At 41.0% G+C, this 20,206-nt stretch overlaps 1 protein-coding gene across 1 annotated transcript in view; it reads left to right on the top strand.

Annotated features, from left to right (window-relative positions):
* The first annotated feature begins 8,879 nt into the window (after nt 1-8,879).
* KCTD8 (potassium channel tetramerization domain containing 8) overlaps nt 8,880-20,206 on the top strand; it is a 253,560-nt gene continuing 242,233 nt past the window's right edge. The window contains exon 1 of the mRNA XM_044292510.1: nt 8,880-9,678. Coding sequence (XP_044148445.1) covers nt 8,880-9,678 — 799 coding nt within the window. The remainder of the gene's footprint in view (nt 9,679-20,206) is intronic.

Raw genomic sequence — 20,206 nt, 5'->3', positions numbered from 1 at the left:
TTTTTGCCACTAATACACGCCAAAAAGGGCTTTAGAACATATAACTGCACCGCTGAATGGCAAATATATATTTTTTGCCTCTAATACAAGCCAAAAACGGCTGTCATTTTCTCACTTCACCACAACGGCAAATGCTTTTTTTGCCACTAATACACGCAAAAAAGGGCTTTAGTACATATAACTGCACCACACAACGGCAAATAATAAATATTTTTCTGCCACTAATACACGTCAAAAAGGCCTTTAGAACATGGAACTGCACTGCTAAACGGCAAATAATTTCTATTTTTTGCCGCTAATACACGCCAAAAAGGGCTGTAATTTTCTCACTTCACCACACAACGGCAAATACTTTTTTTTGTGCCACTAATACATGCAAAAAAAGGGCTTTAGAACATATAACTGCACCGCTGAACGGCAAATATATATTTTTTTGCCACTAATACACGCCAAAAAGGGCTGTAATTTTCTCACTTCACCACACAACGGCAAATATTTATTTTTTGTGCCATTAATACACGCCAAAAAGGGCTCTAGAATATATAACTGCACCGCCGAACGGCAAATAATATTAATTTTTTTGCCACTAATACATGCCAAAAAAGCTTTTAGAACATATTTTTTGGGGAAAATATTTTTGTGCCACTAATACACGCCAAAAAGGCCTTTAGAACACATAACTGCACCGCTGAACGGCAAATATATATATTTTTGCCACTAATACATGCCAAAAAGGGCTGTAATTTTCTCAGTTCACTTCACCACACAATGGCTAAGAAGCCCTTTTTCCCCACTAATAGAAGCGCAAAAATGCTTTAGAACATATAACTGCACCGCACAAGGGCAAATAATAGATATATCAAACAGCACTTGCACCCTAATAACAACGGTTTGCTGGAATTACAGAGCTGTATAATGGCAATTTGGATCTGCAGTCAGTGCAGCAAGGTGTAATAAGATTGTTCCTATTACCCAGGCTGTAATCTCCCCTACTTAACCCTGTTCTGCTTCAATACTGTGGAATGATTCCTCCCTATCCTTTCCCTGAACTTCTATACTGCAAAATAAAAGTTTTAAAGTCTTTCCTAGCACTGTCCCTAGCACCTGCTGACGTATCTCCCTGCACTAAATACACTGGAAAATGGCTAAATCCAAGATGGCTCAGGCTATTTATAGGGCTGTGACATCACAGGGCTGGCTGGCTGCTGATTGGCTGCATGCATGGCATTGTGGTTGATCCCTCGTTCCCAGAGTTCTTTGCTCCATGTCCTAACATTTGCAGCAGCCAATGCGATTCATTACCACGAAGCGTGAGGAAATTCGGATTCGGTGCAAATAGAATTTCTCCTGAAATTCGGATCTAATTCCACTTCATCAACTTTGATTCGCTCATCTCTAGTAGCTATGGTTGAAGGTCAGCACAATCTTAGAAAAGAAGATTAGGAAGAGGGGTCTTGGTAATAAGAGTACAGTCAAAGGTATCTGACCATGAAAATACAGTATATGCAGGGTAGAAGACAGATGTCTTAGGGCCCTATAGCAGACCTTATTATGAGCCCTCCTGCTCCACCCAGTATCCTAGTACATGTGTGACAATCACTCCCATGTAGTGTTGAGAGTGAATATTCATATTGCTAATTTTTATCACGAATAGCGGCACTTCAAGAATTTGCGAATATTTAGAATATAGTGCGATATATTTGTAATGACGATCTCGAATACTTTTAAAAACTCTGTCTGCATATGAAGCTATTGTTATGACATGCATGGGATTTTAATCTAAAACACTGCTGTAATGCACAATTACTTACCGTGATCAGGAGTTCTTCCTCACTATCTCGAAGGTTGCTGCCAACCATTTTCATCACTTATGTAGCTAATATTGCGTGCGCGCGCATAATAGCACAATCGAAAAAAAATATCACGAAATCACGAATATTTTGTGAACATTCGCCTAAATATTCGTGATATATCGCAAATTCGAATATTGCCCCTGCCGCTCATCACTACTCCCATGCAATGCTGAATGCAAAGTGCAACAACCCAGAGTTTATATTTTTTTTTTTATTAACATGAAGATTGTAATAAAAAAGCCATGCCTGTTCTCACCCATTTTATCCAGCTTCAGAAAAAGTGGAACAGTTGCTTCAAAATATGGCACTCATTCTGAACACCAGTTTGTGTCAATGTGTTCACACCAGACAACTGTCATGACATTGATACATCTCCTGCTTCCTTATTACAAAGCAGACTGCCTGCAGGCATCACTAGGGGGAGCTCAGTGCATAGGAATTTATATAGTTACTGAAATGATCTGTTTGCACTTAGATCCCCCTTGTGACTTCATAAAAATGTAGTATTTTTACATCGGAAAGTGAATGCAGGAGTTCAGCACCAGGCCCCTCACCCTCTCCCTGGACCGTGTAGCAGATGCGTGGTCTATCTCCATTGAAGGTACATCACTGAGTATATGTTTGCCAATTAGTTCACCAATAGTATTGAACTAGGAACTACTTGTAAAAATAAAAAATCAATGAAGAAAAATTTGGATAAGAAAAGAGAATGAAGCAAGAAGAAACAGAAGAATGTGCACACAGATATTCGAGTTCTGTGGTTCGGTAAAAGTTTTCTATGCCATGTTGAAGGGTTCTGTACCTTTTTATTACTCCTGCAGGCTATTGATATCATGACTATTTCACTTTTCAGGGCCTTACATCAGTGATAATAGTAGTTCCCTGCGGGAAACAGCGAGAAGGCTGTGGCACTACTTCAAGCGCCGCTGCCTTCTCAAACAGTTGACCAGCGGGGTCCCGTGTCAGACCCCCGACAATTAGATGCTGATGATCTATCCCAAAGATAGAACCTCTTTAAGTTGAGTCTTCTTCTGTTTCTCAGTTGGGCCATTAGATACTCAATGATGAAAAGGTGTGGGTTATGCTTTTAGGCTGGGTTCATACATTCAGGCAAAACTTGGTGTGGATCAAAGGGCGGGAAGATATATTAGTTTTCTTTTTTCCAATCTACTCCTGCTTCTGGCTTCAAAAACTGCATCTAAAAATCTGAATTTGTGACCCTAGAGTTAAAGGGGTTGTGTATGCTATCAATGTTAGATAGGTGCAGGTCCCACCTTTTCGCTTGCAAAGTGGACCTACTCATTTGTATGGGAGCATCGAAAATAGCCTAGCCGTATAGAAGTGAGAGGAGTGGTATCTACGCTTCCCAGGAAAAAGCCTTCAGTCTGTGGGTTCCATTCTAAAGATAGGTGCGGGTTCCAGAGGTGGGACCTGCAACTATCAGACATCGGTGGCATATCTTCCACGAATGTGTGAAATGGTCCAACCCCTTTAAAGTGCACATGGTCAAAATAGATGTGAATGTACCCTAAGGGTCCATTCACACGTCCGCAATTCTGTGGAACAGAATTGCGGACCCATTCATTTCTATGGGGGCGCACGATGTGCTGCCCGGATCCGGAATTGCGGATCCGCACTTCCGGGTCCGCAATTCCGTTCCCCCAAAAAATAGAACATGCCCTATTCTTGTCCACAATTGCGGACAAGAATAGGTATTTTCTATTTTAAAATGCGGAAAGCACATTGCTGTTGTACGTGTTTTGCAGATCCGTGGATCCGCAAAACACTTACGGACGTGTGAATGGACCATAAAGGTGCTGCCACACGTTCAGATTTTTTTATGCCGTTTTTGAAGCCAAAATCAACAGCGGAATCAAAACTGTTGTCTCCTTTCATGATCCACTCCTGCTTTTGGCTTATAAAATGCATCTAATAACCTAAATATGAGGCTGCACCCTGACAGGCAGATTCTAATTCTCCTCCTGTGAATCCACACCTGGTTTTTCCTTCATCAGCAAGCCTGATTATGTTTGGGCAGCTGGATAGGACAGTCCCAAAGTTTACATATAATTAGTGAAGTATTCATAAATTCTATTTGGCTGTTTTGCGAAATTTTGAAAAAAAAAAAGCTTTGTGATGAATTTACTTCGTCACAAAACACATTTCTTTGTAAGTAGTGGGAGCAATGACAGGGAGTGGCGATTGTGCTGTCCCCCGTCATTGTACCCCTCATATGCCGCGTTCATACATGATCACGATATCTGAGTATATAAAAAAAATATCATACATACCTCATCCATTTGCTCGTGGCGGGCCAGCCACCTCCATCTTGTTTAAAGGTCTGGCGCAAAATCTCGCCAGGTCCGAGATGACGTCATCACGCCGGCCAGTGGGGTGACGTCATACATGACCTCGCACGGGATTTCAGGCAAGATCTTCAAGCAAGATGGCGGAGGCTGGAGGATCAGGTAAGTTTTTTTTTTTTTTTTTACATTATTTTAGTTTAAATCGATTCGCTACCGCAAAGCATGAGGAAATTTGCCTTTGCAGTGAATTCACTTTCTCCTGAAATTCAGATCGAAGTCCTCGCTCATCACTACATATAATATGATTTTTATAAAAACATGTAAGGAGTTTTCTGTCACTAGAAAATAGGTTTCCTTCCTTACAGTAATTGTATCACTCTTGTCCGTAGACCGTAGGCTATTACAGCGCAGCCCCTGTCAGCAGAATTGAAACTGACCTACAATCCACATCTACTAATATATACAGTGTAGCTTTCTAATTTGCTATTCTGCAAATACATGGCGCTCTGTACTAATGCATAATATAATTGACCAGCACAAGATGTATTAGTGTATCATGTCAGTGTGATCTGTCAGTATAACATGTCCATAAAGCAGCCTGGTGGAGTGTGCAGACTGACTGGAGACCGATAAAATGAAACGCTAGCACAAATACTAAAAAATACCTGCAATGGAAACTAGAATAGACAGATTTTAGACACAATTGGCAATATATACTTTCCACTGCAAAAAAGGAGATGAAATCTGCAAACGCCATGTGTTACAATGCAGAATACAGCATGTTGCGGATTTTTAGCATTGTCTCAGATCTACACAGATTTTTACTGCTTCTCTTAGATGCGATTTTTAGATCCAAATCCCATGGATTATACTGTATGTTTTCTGTGCAAAAAAACTGCAACATACAGTATCTAGTACGGGTGCACACAGCCTTATGGATATGAAAAGCAATAACCACTATTGTAGCTCATATCATAGAAACACCTTTCCAAACTCTAACCCAGAGCCCATTTAAATCTAGTACTTTATTAGTACTATTAGTACTATACTAGTACCATAATAATTTACTGTTAAGGAGTATTACAATTTGTTTAGAATGAAAAGTTACACTATGTCATAATGTACTTTCTGTTTTCAAGATCTTTCCTTGTCCTTATTCCATAAGGAATTCAATTGTTTACTTCTAGGGGAGAAAATCTGTCCAGGTCAGATGATGGATACATAAGTACATGGTTCTTTACAGTACCAGGGGCATACCTTGTAAGGAGGAAGACCATACAATTGTTATGGGTCCTGAGGGGAGGAGGCCCTAACTTCTTTTCCCTGCATGAAAACACTGCATTTTCATTCAACTGCCACTAGAGGGAGCTCAGTGCAAAGAGATTTTTTTTATAACTTTCATTGCAGTCCATGGTAAATGTATAAATTCATATGCACTCCCCCTAGGGTTGGCTTTAGGCATACCATTTTATAATAAACTGCGCATAGCCACAGACATATAACTTCATGAGCTAGGTTTATCAATGTGTTTTTGACAGTTGTGTGGTAAAGATACAATGAGAAATATGGTGGTCAGAATGAATGTCATAATTGTGAAGCATCTGTTCCACTTTTTCTAACATAGAAGTCAGATAAAGTGGGAGAATCTGAAGGCAACTTTTTTCAGTACAATTTTTTTAGTTCATATTCGTTTTGCTGACAAAAAAAATTCATAAAGTATATAGGGAGTCACACATTGTGTTCCGCATTGCCTGGAAGTGTTTGACACACAAATACTGGGAAGTCTGGTGGGGCAGGGGGAGTCCTTACTATGATTTGCTATGGGGCCCTGTCAGATATCATCTGCACTATTAAAGAAATCCAAATCCTATGGTTTTCTGGGACTCCCCAACATCTATGATTACTTCCTAGCTTCGCAAATTGCTCAGCTGAGAGACTGGTGGCTAGAAGATCATTCTCAACATTGGGTTCACATGGAATCCACCTTAACCCCCTTCCATAGCCTAAAATCTCTCCTAGTTTCATCCCTGAGTCCCTCATTTGTGTGCCTGCAAGTACCCCTCCTGGTATCTATAGCTCTAGTGAATGGGATCCAATTCCACATTGTCCCAACTTCCCTGTGTCTCTTCTACTCAAGCTCCTCTGACAGTGCGAGAATATCTCATCCCTGACTTAGCCATTGAGTCCTGGAAGAAATGTGGAATAGATATAATATCCAAACAGTTTGAGACAGGAGACCTAAGAACATTCCAGGTGGCCAATGCTGATTTCTTTAAGTACCTTCGCATTAGACACCTGTTCCACACTAACAATCCCCTCCAAGTCTCAGCCAACTATGACATATTTAGATTATGGTCGCTTCCATCCCCAACAGGTACTTGCTTACGACCACTTTATGTTTTGTTAAATGACAAAGAATCATTTACTAAATCCATTCCTTTCCACTCCTGGAGAGGGAATTGGGTCTCTCCTTCTCACAGGAGTAATGAAGGAAGGCTCAGGGCTTTATCTTTAAACATTTTAAAGGTGTACTCCACTATGAATCAGTAATGAAGACCACCTTGAGGTGGCATTATACATCAGATAGACTTTGTCATATATTCCCAGGGGTCTCACATCTTAGCTGGAGAGGCTGCGGTCAAAGAGGTACACTCCTTCACATTCTCTGGGCATGCCCATCACTCCAGACAGTATGAAAATAAGTCTTTGCTCTAGCTTCGGACCTTCTGGGCTACCAGCTAACTCCCTTGCCTTCATTGGCTCTATTATTCATTGACAAAGATAACATCCCTCACAGCCATCGGCTGGTCATAACGCATCTCGTCTTGTCTGCTAAATTAGCTATCACACAATGAGTTTAAATACGCCCTCTCTATCCGAAGTTATCACGAGAAGTAATACTACCTTTACTTATGAACGAACCTTGACTGCAGCCAACCATTCATCCTCGAAATTCGCAATGATGTGGGACGTCTGGGCTGAATCTAGTCTGGCAATACCCTTGTCTTGATGCACCCATATCAGATAAGGGTGCCTGTACCAGAGCCGCTCCCTCAAGAGTTATTTTTCCTTTGCTCTTCTTTGATTAGTTTATGTTTTTTTTTTTTCTGAAGTATGGTTACCTTTGTCAGTGTTGCCAATGTTGGCTACATAAATGTAATACCTTGATGTATGCTATCTAATGATGTATGTGATTTGCTTGGAAAATAATAAACACCTAATGATTAGCAAAAAAGGACATCTGTAGATTTGTACCTATGAAAGTGGCTGACCTGTTACATGTGCACTTGGCAGCTGAAGGCATCTGTGTTGGTCCCATGTTCATATGTGCCCACATTGCTGAGAAAAATAATGTTTTAATATATGCAAATGAGCCTCTATGAGCAACAGGGGCGTTACCATTACACCTAGAGGCTCTGCTCTCTCTGCAACTGGCATGTCCTCTGCACTTTAATTGACAGGGCCAGAAGTAATGACATTTTCACTGCATTGCCCTATCAATTAAAGTACAGAGGATGCGGCAGTTGCCGAGAGAGCTGAGACTTTAGATGAAATGGCAACGTCCCCCTTGCTCCTGAAGGCTAATTTGCATCTATTAAAACCTCATTTTTCATATGAACATTGGACCAACACAGATGCCATCAGCTGCCAAGCCAGTTTCATAGGTACAAATCTCTGACAGATGCCCTTTAAGGCAGATATAACAGTATTAAATATTGCAATTTGATCAGACCCAACTTTTTCGGGATACAACCCAACTTTCCAGTTGTGATAATCCTCCTAAGTGATTTGCGTTTGTTTTACAGGTTCATCCATAGTTGACAGTAGTAGACACCTCCATCCCAAATCCTCGAGCTATGATCTGCGAGGGGAGATTGATTGAGGAGTCATTTGGGATAACTTTTAGTGCTATACTATCCCAACTTAATATATTTTATTTTTAATATCTGGTATTCCCTTGCTGTGGTGTACAGTACTAAGTGTCCCATATAAAGCATTATCTCTTACGAGAGGAGTAAGCGGGTAAAATACACCATTAAAGTAAATTAATTCATCTGAGAACAGCAATGTAATGAACTGTCTAATAGTAAAAGTAATAGTGATTAATATGTTTGGACTGTCACTGACAATTCTTAAATGATATATTGTATACCTGTTGTTTAATTGTCATAAAAACTCAATAAAAATCTATCTGATTTAAAAAAAAATTATAATAGTGGTTAAAGTACTAAGCTCATGTAAAAGGAACCTGCTCCTTTAAAAGACAGATGTGGGAAAAGTTTCCTGAAGCCCAGCCTGCAGTTGGAGTGACGTCAGCTCAGTTCCCTAGAAGCTCTCAGTGCTGTGCATTATGTGCTTCTGTCCGTGGTGCTGCTGCAAGGCTGAATACACTACTATGTGCTGCTGTCTTTGGTGCTGACAACTGCTCTGCTCTTGAGCTGCATAGACTATTGTGTGCTGCTGTCTTTGGTGCTGAGAACTGCTCTGCTCTGGAGCTGCATAGACTATTGTGTGTTGCTGTCCTTGGTGCTGATCACTGCTTTTCTGTGGGGGCGACTATGATGGAGCACTGTCGGTGGTGCTGAAAACTGGTCTTTGTGGGGCTTAATAGAAGTCTTTGAGCCTTACCTGAGAGTTCTGGCTGTGGATTTAACTGAAAGCTATTGAATTGGACATTGTCTTCTGAAGTTCCTCACTTTCTGCATGTTGATGTGGAGATATGGCTCTGAAAGATACAATCCTCCCTATCAGCGAAATGTCGTATCCTTTTCCGGACGTGGTAGAGTTGAATGTGGGCGGCCAAGTTTATGTCACAAAGTACTCTACACTTATCAGCGTACCGGACAGCACTTTATACAGTATGTTCTCTAGGAACAATGTCAAGGAGCTTCCCAGAGATAACAGGTCTCGGTTCTTTATAGACAGGGATGGCTTCCTTTTCAGGTATGTACTTGACTATCTAAGGGACAAGCAGCTCTCGCTCCCGGACCACTTTCCAGAAAAGGAAAGACTTTTAAGAGAAGCTGAATATTTCCAGCTCGGCGACCTAGTGAAGCTTCTGACACCTAAAGTAACCAAGCAGAGCTCTTTGAATGATGAAGGCTGCCAGAGTGACCTCGAAGAAAACTCACAAAGCAGTGACCTGTTCAGAACTGCGGCTCTAGACAAAAAATCTGGTTTCATCACCATAGGCTACAGAGGGTCCTACACCATGGTGAGAGATAACCAGGCTGATGCTAAGTTCAGAAGAGTGGCCAGGATTATGGTATGTGGTAGAATAGCTTTGGCTAAAGAAGTGTTTGGAGAAACTTTGAATGAGAGTAGAGACCCGGATCGCCCCCCAGAAAAGTACACGTCTAGGTTCTACCTAAAGTTCACATACTTGGAGCAAGCTTTTGACAGGCTATCTGAAGCTGGGTTTCACATGGTAGCCTGCAATTCTACTGGAACGGCAGCCTTCGTAAACCAGTATAGGGATGACAAAATCTGGAGCAGTTACACTGAGTACATCTTTTACAGTAAGTCACTTTACTTCTAATTGACATTGATTTTCTATATGTAGACAATGAATTTGTCATGCTTACAACATTAAACCTGCAGATACCGTACCTTAGCTAGGAAATATCTACAAAAATATAACAATGCTACAGTTCATATAATAGGTTCCCAACAGTTTTCCAGTAAATCTATTGTAGATGCCACCAGACGGGCATTATAGATGAAGCAGATATTGTGTTTCTTCTGTGCACCAGGACCATTGAGTTAAGACATCTGCTGTTCTGTAGAATCTCAAATAGCCTCCTAAATATGTGAAAAGTTGTGCCACTTGACACACTCCGCTCTGTAACATCTGCACCATCCTCTAAAAGGGACAAAGATGGAACTCTGCCCGGAAAGGTTGTTTGATTGACTGTCTCTAATATAAAAAGACGCTCAGCATTATCGAATAGTTCGTGCTTTGTTTTCATTACCGTGAACGTGGTGGTTTGGCTTTGATTTATTGCCCACATTTGTTTTGGCAAACAAAGATTAAACCATGTCTGCAATTCTTCTCCTTCTCATTAGCTATAAAGTCAACAAGCTCCATCTGGAGTAAGCAGAAATGGGTGAAAAGCAGATCTGCTGTGTGACAGAGACAGAACCCAACAGCAAATACTATTAGACCATATATAATATTCACATGGCAATGCACTTCCCACTTTGAATTATTTGACATGCTAGATTCATGTTTCCTCTTTTAACCCTCCTCCCTAATTGGCATACGAGCATCTTTCTGCAAGCCATGCCTTCGTTTATTGCTATCCCAGACCTTTATAACTGTATCCTAAGTGTGCACTAAAGGCCGGTAATCCTGCGAAATGAGGTTCAATGGTAAGTCATCTATAAGACAAACAGGAAAATACTTTGGAGGATTTTTCCGACAAGAGCTACCGTCAAAACCTGTTTAATAGGATTCGTAGCTTAGCTTTGAGTGAAATAATCGCATTGGTGGATACCAGGCTATTGTGTGATATTGCTGTGTCAACAAGCTATAAAGGAGAGGGGAATTGCCAAAACCTTCAGATTTAGTTCTGCAGCCTAAAGTGGCAATTACTGGCATAAAGGAAGACGTCAAAATGAGCAAATGTATGCTTTGGGAATAAAATAGCTAAAGCTGAGATAAGTGGTTTCAGTAAGAATGGGTAAGAAGCTGTAGATGAAATGTAGATGAAATCAGTGCATTTCTCAGATATATGTTAAATAACAGCCTCCTCCTACGTCTACTTGTGTATCTCCCCCTCACTTATATGCTTTAATATATAATGCAGACACGCACACAGCATCGGCCATATTTTGTATGTGCCAGGTTTAGATAATAATCCTCTTATATGGAAAATATGGAAGTCTGCACTTTTCTAAAAATGCTGCCACCTTTGTCCAGTGGCTGTGTCTGGTATTACAGCTCAGCCTGATTTATTTGTGCTTTATGTAGGGGGAAAAAGCAAATCTGCTTTCTGATCTCATAGATCCTCTCCAGATTAACTAGTAAACCAAAGATATGAAAATTTTAAAAAAGAGCATAACACAGACGAGCAAATGTAAACCAGTTATCTTCCAGAATGTAGCAGAGCTGAGGTTATCGTTGGATATAGCTCCTCATGAAATCACTATGTATTATTGTTGTTTGCTCTAAAACTGCAGGTAAACTTACTATATTGTACCACATTGTACATACAGTGCGGTCTGCAGGCAGCATGGTGTACAACAGAAGGAGCTGAGCAGTATGACACAGTATATACTGTAGTTTTGTAGGGAAAGTTTTGCTCTTTCTAAGCTTAGGAGTTTTTTTTTCTCAAAAAAAATAAAATAAAATAGCGCAATAAAATCATACATAATGCAAATAAATGAACCAAGATCGATATTGATCAGATTGATATGGAGCTTTGTAGGGAAAGATTAGGAGTCCAGTGGGTGGCCCTACTCAGTGATCAACACTAAGTAGGACCACCCACTGGACTCCTAATCCCAAAAAGCTCCATTTTAATCTGCTCAATATTAGACATGGTTCATTTATTTGCATTAAGTAAGATGGTCTAGCTCTGTGAGATTTTATTGGAAATCATTTGAAGACACATTATATGGTCAAAAATTATTGGGATACCTAGACATTACACGTACAGGAACTTTTATGACATCCCATTCCAAATCCACATGCATTATAGGAGTTGAAGTCAATGGGAGCAGCACTGCACTCCAATGATGATGGTGTAGTATAGTTCTGGTGCCAACTTCCAGTGATAGAGCTACACCTAAACAGCTGTTGGGCAGTAGTGAAGGATGTTGGCCCTCTGCCGATCAGCTGGTGATGGCCTATCCTCAGGACAGGCCATCACTTAGAGATGGCTGTAAAACTCATTAATATGGAGTCGGTCTCCCAGTTGCAAATAAAACAGCTCCTTTTGGAGTTTGTCTATGTGAAATGTTTCCCATTCATCCAGAAGAGCATTTGTGAGTTCAGATACTGATGTTGGATGTTGGCTCCCAATCTTCATTCTAGTTCATCCCAAATGTGTTCAATGGTATTGAGGTCCTGTGTGTGCCCAGTCAAGGTCTCTCACACCAAAGTCACCCAACCATGCCTTTATGGACCTTGCTTTGTATACTGGGGTGCAGTCATGCTGGAGCAGAATAGGTCCTTCTGCAAACTGTTCACACAAAGTTGGAAGCATTTGATTGCCCAAAATGTCTTAGTATGCTGATGCATTAAGGTCACTTGAACTAAGGAGCCTAAGCCAACCCCTGAAAAACAACCCAAAAGCATTATCTCTCCTCCAGCAAACTTTACAGCACAATGCAGTCAGATAGGTAGCCTTCTTCTGGCTTTCACCAAACCCAGACCAGTCCATTAGACAACCAGATACAGCCTGATTCATCCATTGATAGAACACGTTTCCATTCAACGCTTGGCATTGTGCTTGGTGATGTAACACTTGCATGCAGTTGCTCGGCCATGATTGAAAACCCATGCCAAGAAGCTCCCGGTCACAGTTTTTGTGCTGATGTTATTCCAGAGGAGATTTGGACTGTACAGTTATTGAGTCAGCAGAGTGTGGATGACTTTTATATACTATTCACCTCAGCACTCGGTCACCCTGCTCTGTAACTTAACATGGTCTCTACTTCATGGCTGAATTGCTGTGGTTCTTAAAAAACACTTTAAATTTACAATAATACCTCTCACAATTAAAGGTGGAATATATAGGAGGGAAGAAATGTCATGAACTGGCTTGTTAGAATAGTGGAATCCTATTACAGGACCATACTGGAATTCAGTAACCTCTTTAGAAGAAACCATTCTTTCCCAATTGTGTGTAAAGGCAGACTGCATGGCTAGGGCTGGATTTTATACACCTGTGGCAATGGGACTGAATGAAATATCTGAGAACTGTGTCCCAATACTTTTTTTCATATAGTGTATCATAGGGATAATATATTAAGTATAAAATGTGAATCATAGAAAAATGTAGATCAATACTGTATCTCTGATACTGAGGTACAAAACTGTAGTAGCAGTGAATAATCTAATATACAGCAGGGCATTCTGGGGCATTTCATATTTTTGCCAGTTACACTTAGTATGCGCCAATAGAGACCTCTAGTACTGCAGGGTATCAATTGTAGATGGAAAGTAAGAACTGTAAACAGGAAACAGACTTCTGTTGTAAAACAGGTTGATATTGGGGTTCTGGGAGTGTTTTACCCCTTCAACTGACACTAATAAAATAAAAATAGTTTTAGTTTTCTGGAATTGAGTTTCAGTTGATGGTTAAACAATCCAAGTTGCAAGTTGTCCAATAGTTTGAAGTCATGAAGACAAAGACCCCTTTTTATAAAATAGGGCTGATCACTGAAATGCTAATGATGCACTGTTTATGTTAGATTATAATCCTGTGGATCACTGCTGAAGAAGGCACCACATTGATTCTGAGGTTGAAAAGGATAGGATTAGAGGTGAGCTAATCAAAGTTGACGAAGTGGAATTCGATCCGAATTTCAGGAGAAAATTGATTTGCACCGAATCCGAATTTCCTCGCGCTTTGTGGTAACGAATCACATTTTTCCTAAAATGGCTACTGCACATGTTAGGACATAGAGCAAAGAACTCTGGGAATGAGGGATCACCCACAATGCCATGCATGCAGCCAATCAGCAGTCAGCCCCTGTGATGTCACAGCCCTATAAATAGCCTCAGCCATTTTGGGTTCTGCCATTTTCCAGTGTACTTAGTGCAGGGAGAGACGTCAGCAGGCACTAGGGAAAGTGCTAGGAAAGACTTTATTGTACTGAAAAAATGATTTAGAAGTTCAGGGAAAGATTAGTCAAGGTGTGGGGAAAGGATAGCGAGGCATCATCTACACTGCAGAAGGAGAACATGGTGCATTAGGAGAGTGTACAGCCTGGGTAATAGGAGCAATTCTATTACACCTTGCTGCACTAATTGGGGATCCAAATGTCCATTATACTGCTGCTTTTAGGTTGTCTGCAATATATGATACATCACTAATTCCAGCAAATCTTGCTTGTGATTATTGTGCAAGTTCTGTGTGATACAGCCATTTACGGGGTGTATTAATGGGATGTACTATTAGCCATCCTGCGTTGATTTGACATTGTGTTACTTTTTTTGAGGGGTGTTTTAATAGGAAAAAAAAAATATATGTCATAAGTGCCGTTTGGCGGTGAAGTTATATTGTACTACAGCCATTTACGGTGTGAATTAATAGGAAAGATACTTACATCCCATTAGCCGTTCTGCGATGATTTTACTTTATTTATTTTTTGGGGGTGTATTAATAGAGAAAAAAGGGGAAAATATATGGCATAGTTGGCATTCAGCGGTGAAGTTACAATTGTACTACAGCCATTTACATAGTGTAGAAAAAGGAAATATACATATGTCCCATTAGCCGTTCTCCAGTGAATGGTGATTGTTATATTTCCTTTTTCAGGGTGTAGTTATTAGAAAAAGAATACATCTTAATTGATTCTGCGGTGAATTGTAAATATTAATATTTTTTTTGGGGGGGGGAGAGTTTATTAATTTAAAAAATATATATACAGGTCCTTCTCAAAAAATTAGCATATTGTGATAAAGTTCATTATTTTCTGTAATGTACTGATAAACATTAGACTTTCATATATTTTAGATTCATTACACACCAACTGAAGTAGTTCAAGCCTTTTATTGTTTTAATATTGATGATTTTGACATACAGCTCATGAAAACCCAAATTTCCTATCTCAAAAAATTAGCATATTTCATCCGACCAATAAAAGAAAAGTGTTTTTAATACAAAAAAAGTCAACCTTCAAATAATTATGTTCAGTTATGCACTCAATACTTGGTCGGGAATCCTTTTGCAGAAATGACTGCTTCAATGCGGCGTGGCATGGAGGCAATCAGCCTGTGGCACTGCTGAGGCGTTATGGAGGCCCAGGATGCTTCAATAGCGGCCTTAAGCTCATCCAGAGTGTTGGGTCTTGCGTCTCAACTTTCTCTTCCCAATATCCCACAGATTCTCTATGGAGTTCAGGTCAGGAGAGTTGGCAGGCCAATTGAGCACAGTAATACCATGGTCGGTAAACCATTTACCAGTGGTTTTGGCACTGTGAGCAGGTGCCAGGTCGTGCTGAAAAATGAAATCTTCATCTCCATAAAGCTTTTCAGCAGATGGAAGCATGAAGTGCTCCAAAATCTCCTGATAGCTAGCTGCATTGACCCTGCCCTTGATAAAACACAGTGGACCAACACCAGCAGCTGACATGGCACCCCAGACCATCACTGACTGTGGGGACTTGACACTGGACTTCAGGCATTTTGGCATTTCCCTCTCCCCAGTCTTCCTCCAGACTCTGGCACCTTGATTTCCGAATGACATGCAAAATTTGCTTTCATCCGAAAAAAGTACTTTGGACCACTGAGCAACAGTCCAGTGCTGCTTCTCTGTAGCCCAGGTCAGGCGCTTCTGCCGCTGTTTCTGGTTCAAAAGTGGCTTGACCATGGGGAATGCGGCACCTGTAGCCCATTTCCTGCACACGCCTGTACACGGTGGCTCTGGATGTTTCTACTCCAGACTCAGTCCACTGCTTCCGCAGGTCCCCCAAGGTCTGGAATCGGTCCTTCTCCACAATCTTCCTCAGGGTCCGGTCACCTCTTCTCGATGTGCAGCGTTTTCTGCCACACTTTTTCCTTCCCACAGACTTCCTACTGAGGTGCCTTGATACAGCACTCTGGGAACAGCCTATTCGTTCAGAAATTTCTTTCTGTGTCTTACCCTCTTGCTTGAGGGTGTCAATGATGGCCTTCTGGACAGCAGTCAGGTCGGCAGTCTTACCCATGATTGCGGTTTTGAGTAATGAACCAGGCTGGGAGTTTTTAAAAGCCTCAGGAATCTTTTGCAGGTGTTTAGAGTTATTTAGTTGATTCAGATGATTAGGTTAATAGCTTGTTTAGAGAACCTTTTCATGATATGCTAATTTTTTGAGATAGGAATTTTGGGTTTTCATGAGCTGTATGCCAAAATCATCAATATTAAAACAATAAAAGGCTTGAACTACTTCAGTTGGTGTGTAATGAATCTAAAATATATGAAAGTCTAATGTTTATCAGTACATTACAGAAAATAATGAACTTTATCACAAAATGCTAATTTTTTGAGAAGGACCTGTATATATGTCTTAATTGCTGTTCAGTGGTGAAGTAACGTTGTACTACAGCCATTTACGTTGTGTAGAAAAAATAAATATACGTATGTCCTATTAGCCATTCTGCGGTGAATTATGATTTTTATATTTATTTTTTTGAGGTGTAGAAATAGGAAAAAAAGGAAAAAATATACGCCATAATTGGCATTCAGCATTGAAGTAACATTCTACTACAGCTATTTAAGGCTCCTTTCACACTAGCGTTCGCTGGTCCGCTCGTGAGCTCCGTTTGAAGGGGCTCACGAGCGGACCCGAACGCAGCCGTCCAGCCCTGATGCAGTCTGAATGGAGCGGATCCGCTCAGACTGCATCAGTCTGGCGGCGTTCAGCCTCCGCTCCGCTCGCCTCCGCACGGACAGGCGGACAGCTGAACGCTGCTTGCAGCGTTCGGGTGTCCGCCTGGCCGTGCGGAGGCGTGCGGATCCGTGCGGATCCGTCCAGACTTACAATGTAAGTCAATGGGGACGGATCCGTTTGAAGATGCCACAATGTGGCTCAATCTTCAAGCGGATCCGTCCCCCATTGACTTTACATTGAAAGTCTGGACGGATCCGTCCGAGGCTATTTTCACACAGCTTTTTTTTTGTCATTTTAATGCAGACGGATCCGTTCTGAACGGAGCCTCCGCCTGCATTATTATGAGCGGATCCGTTCAGAACGGATCCGCCCGAACGCTAGTGTGAAAGTAGCCTAAGTGGTGTAGAAAAAGGAAATATGCGTACTGTACATCCTATTAGCCGTTCGGTGGTGAATTGTGAGTGTTATACAGTGGGATGCGAAAGTCTGGGCAACCTTGTTAATCGTCATGATTTTCCTGTATAAATCGTTGGTTGTTATAATAAAAAATGTCAGTTAAATATATCATATAGGAGACACACACAGTGATATTTAAAAAAGTGAAATTAAGTTTATTGGATTTACAGAAAGAGTGCTATAATTGTTTAAACAAAATTAGGCAGGTGCATAAATTTGGGCACTGTTGTCATTTTATTGATTCCAAAACCTTTTGAACTAATTATTAGAATTCAGATTGGCTTGGTAAGCTCAGTAATCCCTGACCTACATACACAGGTGAATCCAATTATGAGAAAGAGTATTTAAGGGGGTCAATTGTAAGTTTCCCTCCTCTTTTAATTTTCTCTGAAGAGTAGCAACATGGGGGTCTCAAAACAACTCTCAAATGACCTGAAGACAAAGATTGTTCACCATCATGGTTTAGGGGAAGGATACAGAAAGCTGTCTCAGAGATTTCAGCTGTCTGTTTCCACAGTTAGGAACATATTGAGGAAATGGAAGACCACAGGCTCAGTTCAAGTTAAGGCTCGAAGTGGCAGACCAAGAAAAATCTCGGATAGACAGAAGCAACAAATGGTGAGAACAGTTAGAGTCAACCCACAGACCAGCACCAAAGACCTACAACATCATCTTGCTGCAGATGGAGTCACTGTGCATCGTTCAACCATTCGGCGCACTTTACACAAGGAGATGCTGTATGCAAGAGTGATGCAGAGGAAGCCTTTTCTCCGCCCACAGCACAAAAAGTGCCGCTTGAGGTAGGCTAAAGCACATTTGGACAAGCCAACTTCATTTTGGAATAAGGTGCTGTGTACTGATGAAACTTAAATTGAGTTATTTGGCCATAACAAGGGGTGTTATGCATGGAGGAAAAAGAACACAGCATTCCAAGAAAAACACCTGCTACCTACAGTAAAATATGGTGGTGGTTCCATCATGCTGTGGGGCTGTGTGGCCAGTGCAGGGACTGGGAATCTTGTCAAAGTTGAGGGACGCATGGATTCCACTCTGTATCAGCAGTTTCTGGAGGCCAATGTCCAGGAATCAGTGACAAAGCTGCGCCGGGGCTGGATCTTTCAATCAGACAACGACCCTAAACAGTGCTCAAAATCCACTAAGGCATTTATGCAGAGGAACAAGTACAACGTCCTGGAATGGCCATCTCAGTCCCCAGACCTGAATATAATTGAAAATCTGTGGTGTGACTTAAAGAGAGCTGTCCATGCTCGGAAGCCATCAAACCTGAATGAACTAAAGATGAACTAAAGATGTTTTTGTAAAGATGAATGGTCCAAAATACTTTCAACCGGAATCCAGACTCTCATTGGAACCTTGTCACGGAAGGTGTACAGGAAACAAGACAATGCAAAATGAATGAAAACAGTACAATAAAGGTCAGTCCTGTGTCCCAGTGAGGACAAGTACTTGCGCTGCTGCAGGCTCCGTGGTAGTGTGGTAGGTATTCACACTCAATGCAGTTAATAAAAAGGGGGTTGGAGCCGCGCTGCTCTAGATTAGGTTCCCCGGTCAGTGATGAATAGTATTGGGCTCCACACGCCTTTTCTCTGTCACTCTAACAGGGTCCGATCTTCCAAACACAGTAGCCTCTGTGAGGTTCAAAGGACAGGCAAAATAGTGAAGTACCCTTTACCAGATGGTATAAAAAGGTTTTAATCTACTCACAACAAAGTTGTTCAACAAAGGCATATAGTAATTCCACTTTACAACGTCTCGTTCCGGCAGGAACGAGACGTTGTAAAGTGGAATTACTATATGCCTTTGTTGAACAACTTTGTTGTGAGTAGATTAAAACCTTTTTATACCATCTGGTAAAGGGTACTTCACTATTTTGCCTGTCCTTTGAACCTCACAGAGGCTACTGTGTTTGGAAGATCGGACCCTGTTAGAGTGACAGAGAAAAGGCGTGTGGAGCCCAATACTATTCATCACTGACCGGGGAACCTAATCTAGAGCAGCGCGGCTCCAACCCCCTTTTTATTAAATGCAAAATGAATATATGACTCACTGGATCCAAAACTAAGGAACAAAAGGGAGACCCCTGCATAAGACCTGGCACTCTCCCTGTCTGCTCAGCCTATGCGAAAATCCCAATGGTGGATGATCGCATATCCACGTACCTCGACTATATACCACCTGAACACCCTACAATAGTGAGGGGACACGACCACTGGCTCCCTACACTAGAAACGGAGGGAGTCAGGGTCACCTGGGATCCAGCAAACAGAAAATTTACAAATAAATGTACAGCACTTATCTTGTAGAAGGCTGGAAAATAGGATCAGCATGCACACACACTCCAGGAAGTTGTATAAGCCGCACACTAATGCATTATGGGGAGGAATTTAAAGGGATGCAATCAGTCCAACTACATGACAGCTGAGAGAGGCTAACGAGTAGTGATGAGCGGCAGGTGCCATATTCGATTTCGACGAAATTCGCGAATATTCGATAGAATATTCGTTTTATATTCGTCGAAATCGAATATTCGTCATTATTCTTGTTATCGCGATTAATATGCGATTTAAATAATCGAATTTCGATTTTAACTTAAAGGCTACTCTCCTATTGAAATTGCAATTCGATTTTTTCAAGTTATAAAATTCGAATTTCGATTTTAACTTAGCACTGCTATATGCCATATTAGTTAGCCTAATATGGCATATAGCAGTGCTAAGTTAAAATCGAAATTCGAATTTTATAACTTGAAAAAATCGAATTGCGATTTCAACGTAATTCTCAAATCCGACAGTACATTCTAGTATATGGAGTCGTTCCCATGGTGATGGGGACGCTCCATAAGCATGGAATATGGCTTCAATGGCTTGGTAGAATTAGCGAATTGACGAATATATTCGTTATATTCCACAAAACGAATATAACGAATGTATTCGTCATATTCCACAAAACGAATATAACGAATGTATTCGTCATATATCACAAAACGAAGATAACAAAGTATTCTGCATCTTCATTTTAGCTACATAT

This window comes from Bufo gargarizans, chromosome 1 (genome assembly GCF_014858855.1).
Source record: "Bufo gargarizans isolate SCDJY-AF-19 chromosome 1, ASM1485885v1, whole genome shotgun sequence".
Classification (NCBI taxonomy): Eukaryota; Metazoa; Chordata; class Amphibia; order Anura; family Bufonidae; genus Bufo; species Bufo gargarizans.
This window is presented reverse-complemented; position numbering and strand designations above follow the sequence as displayed.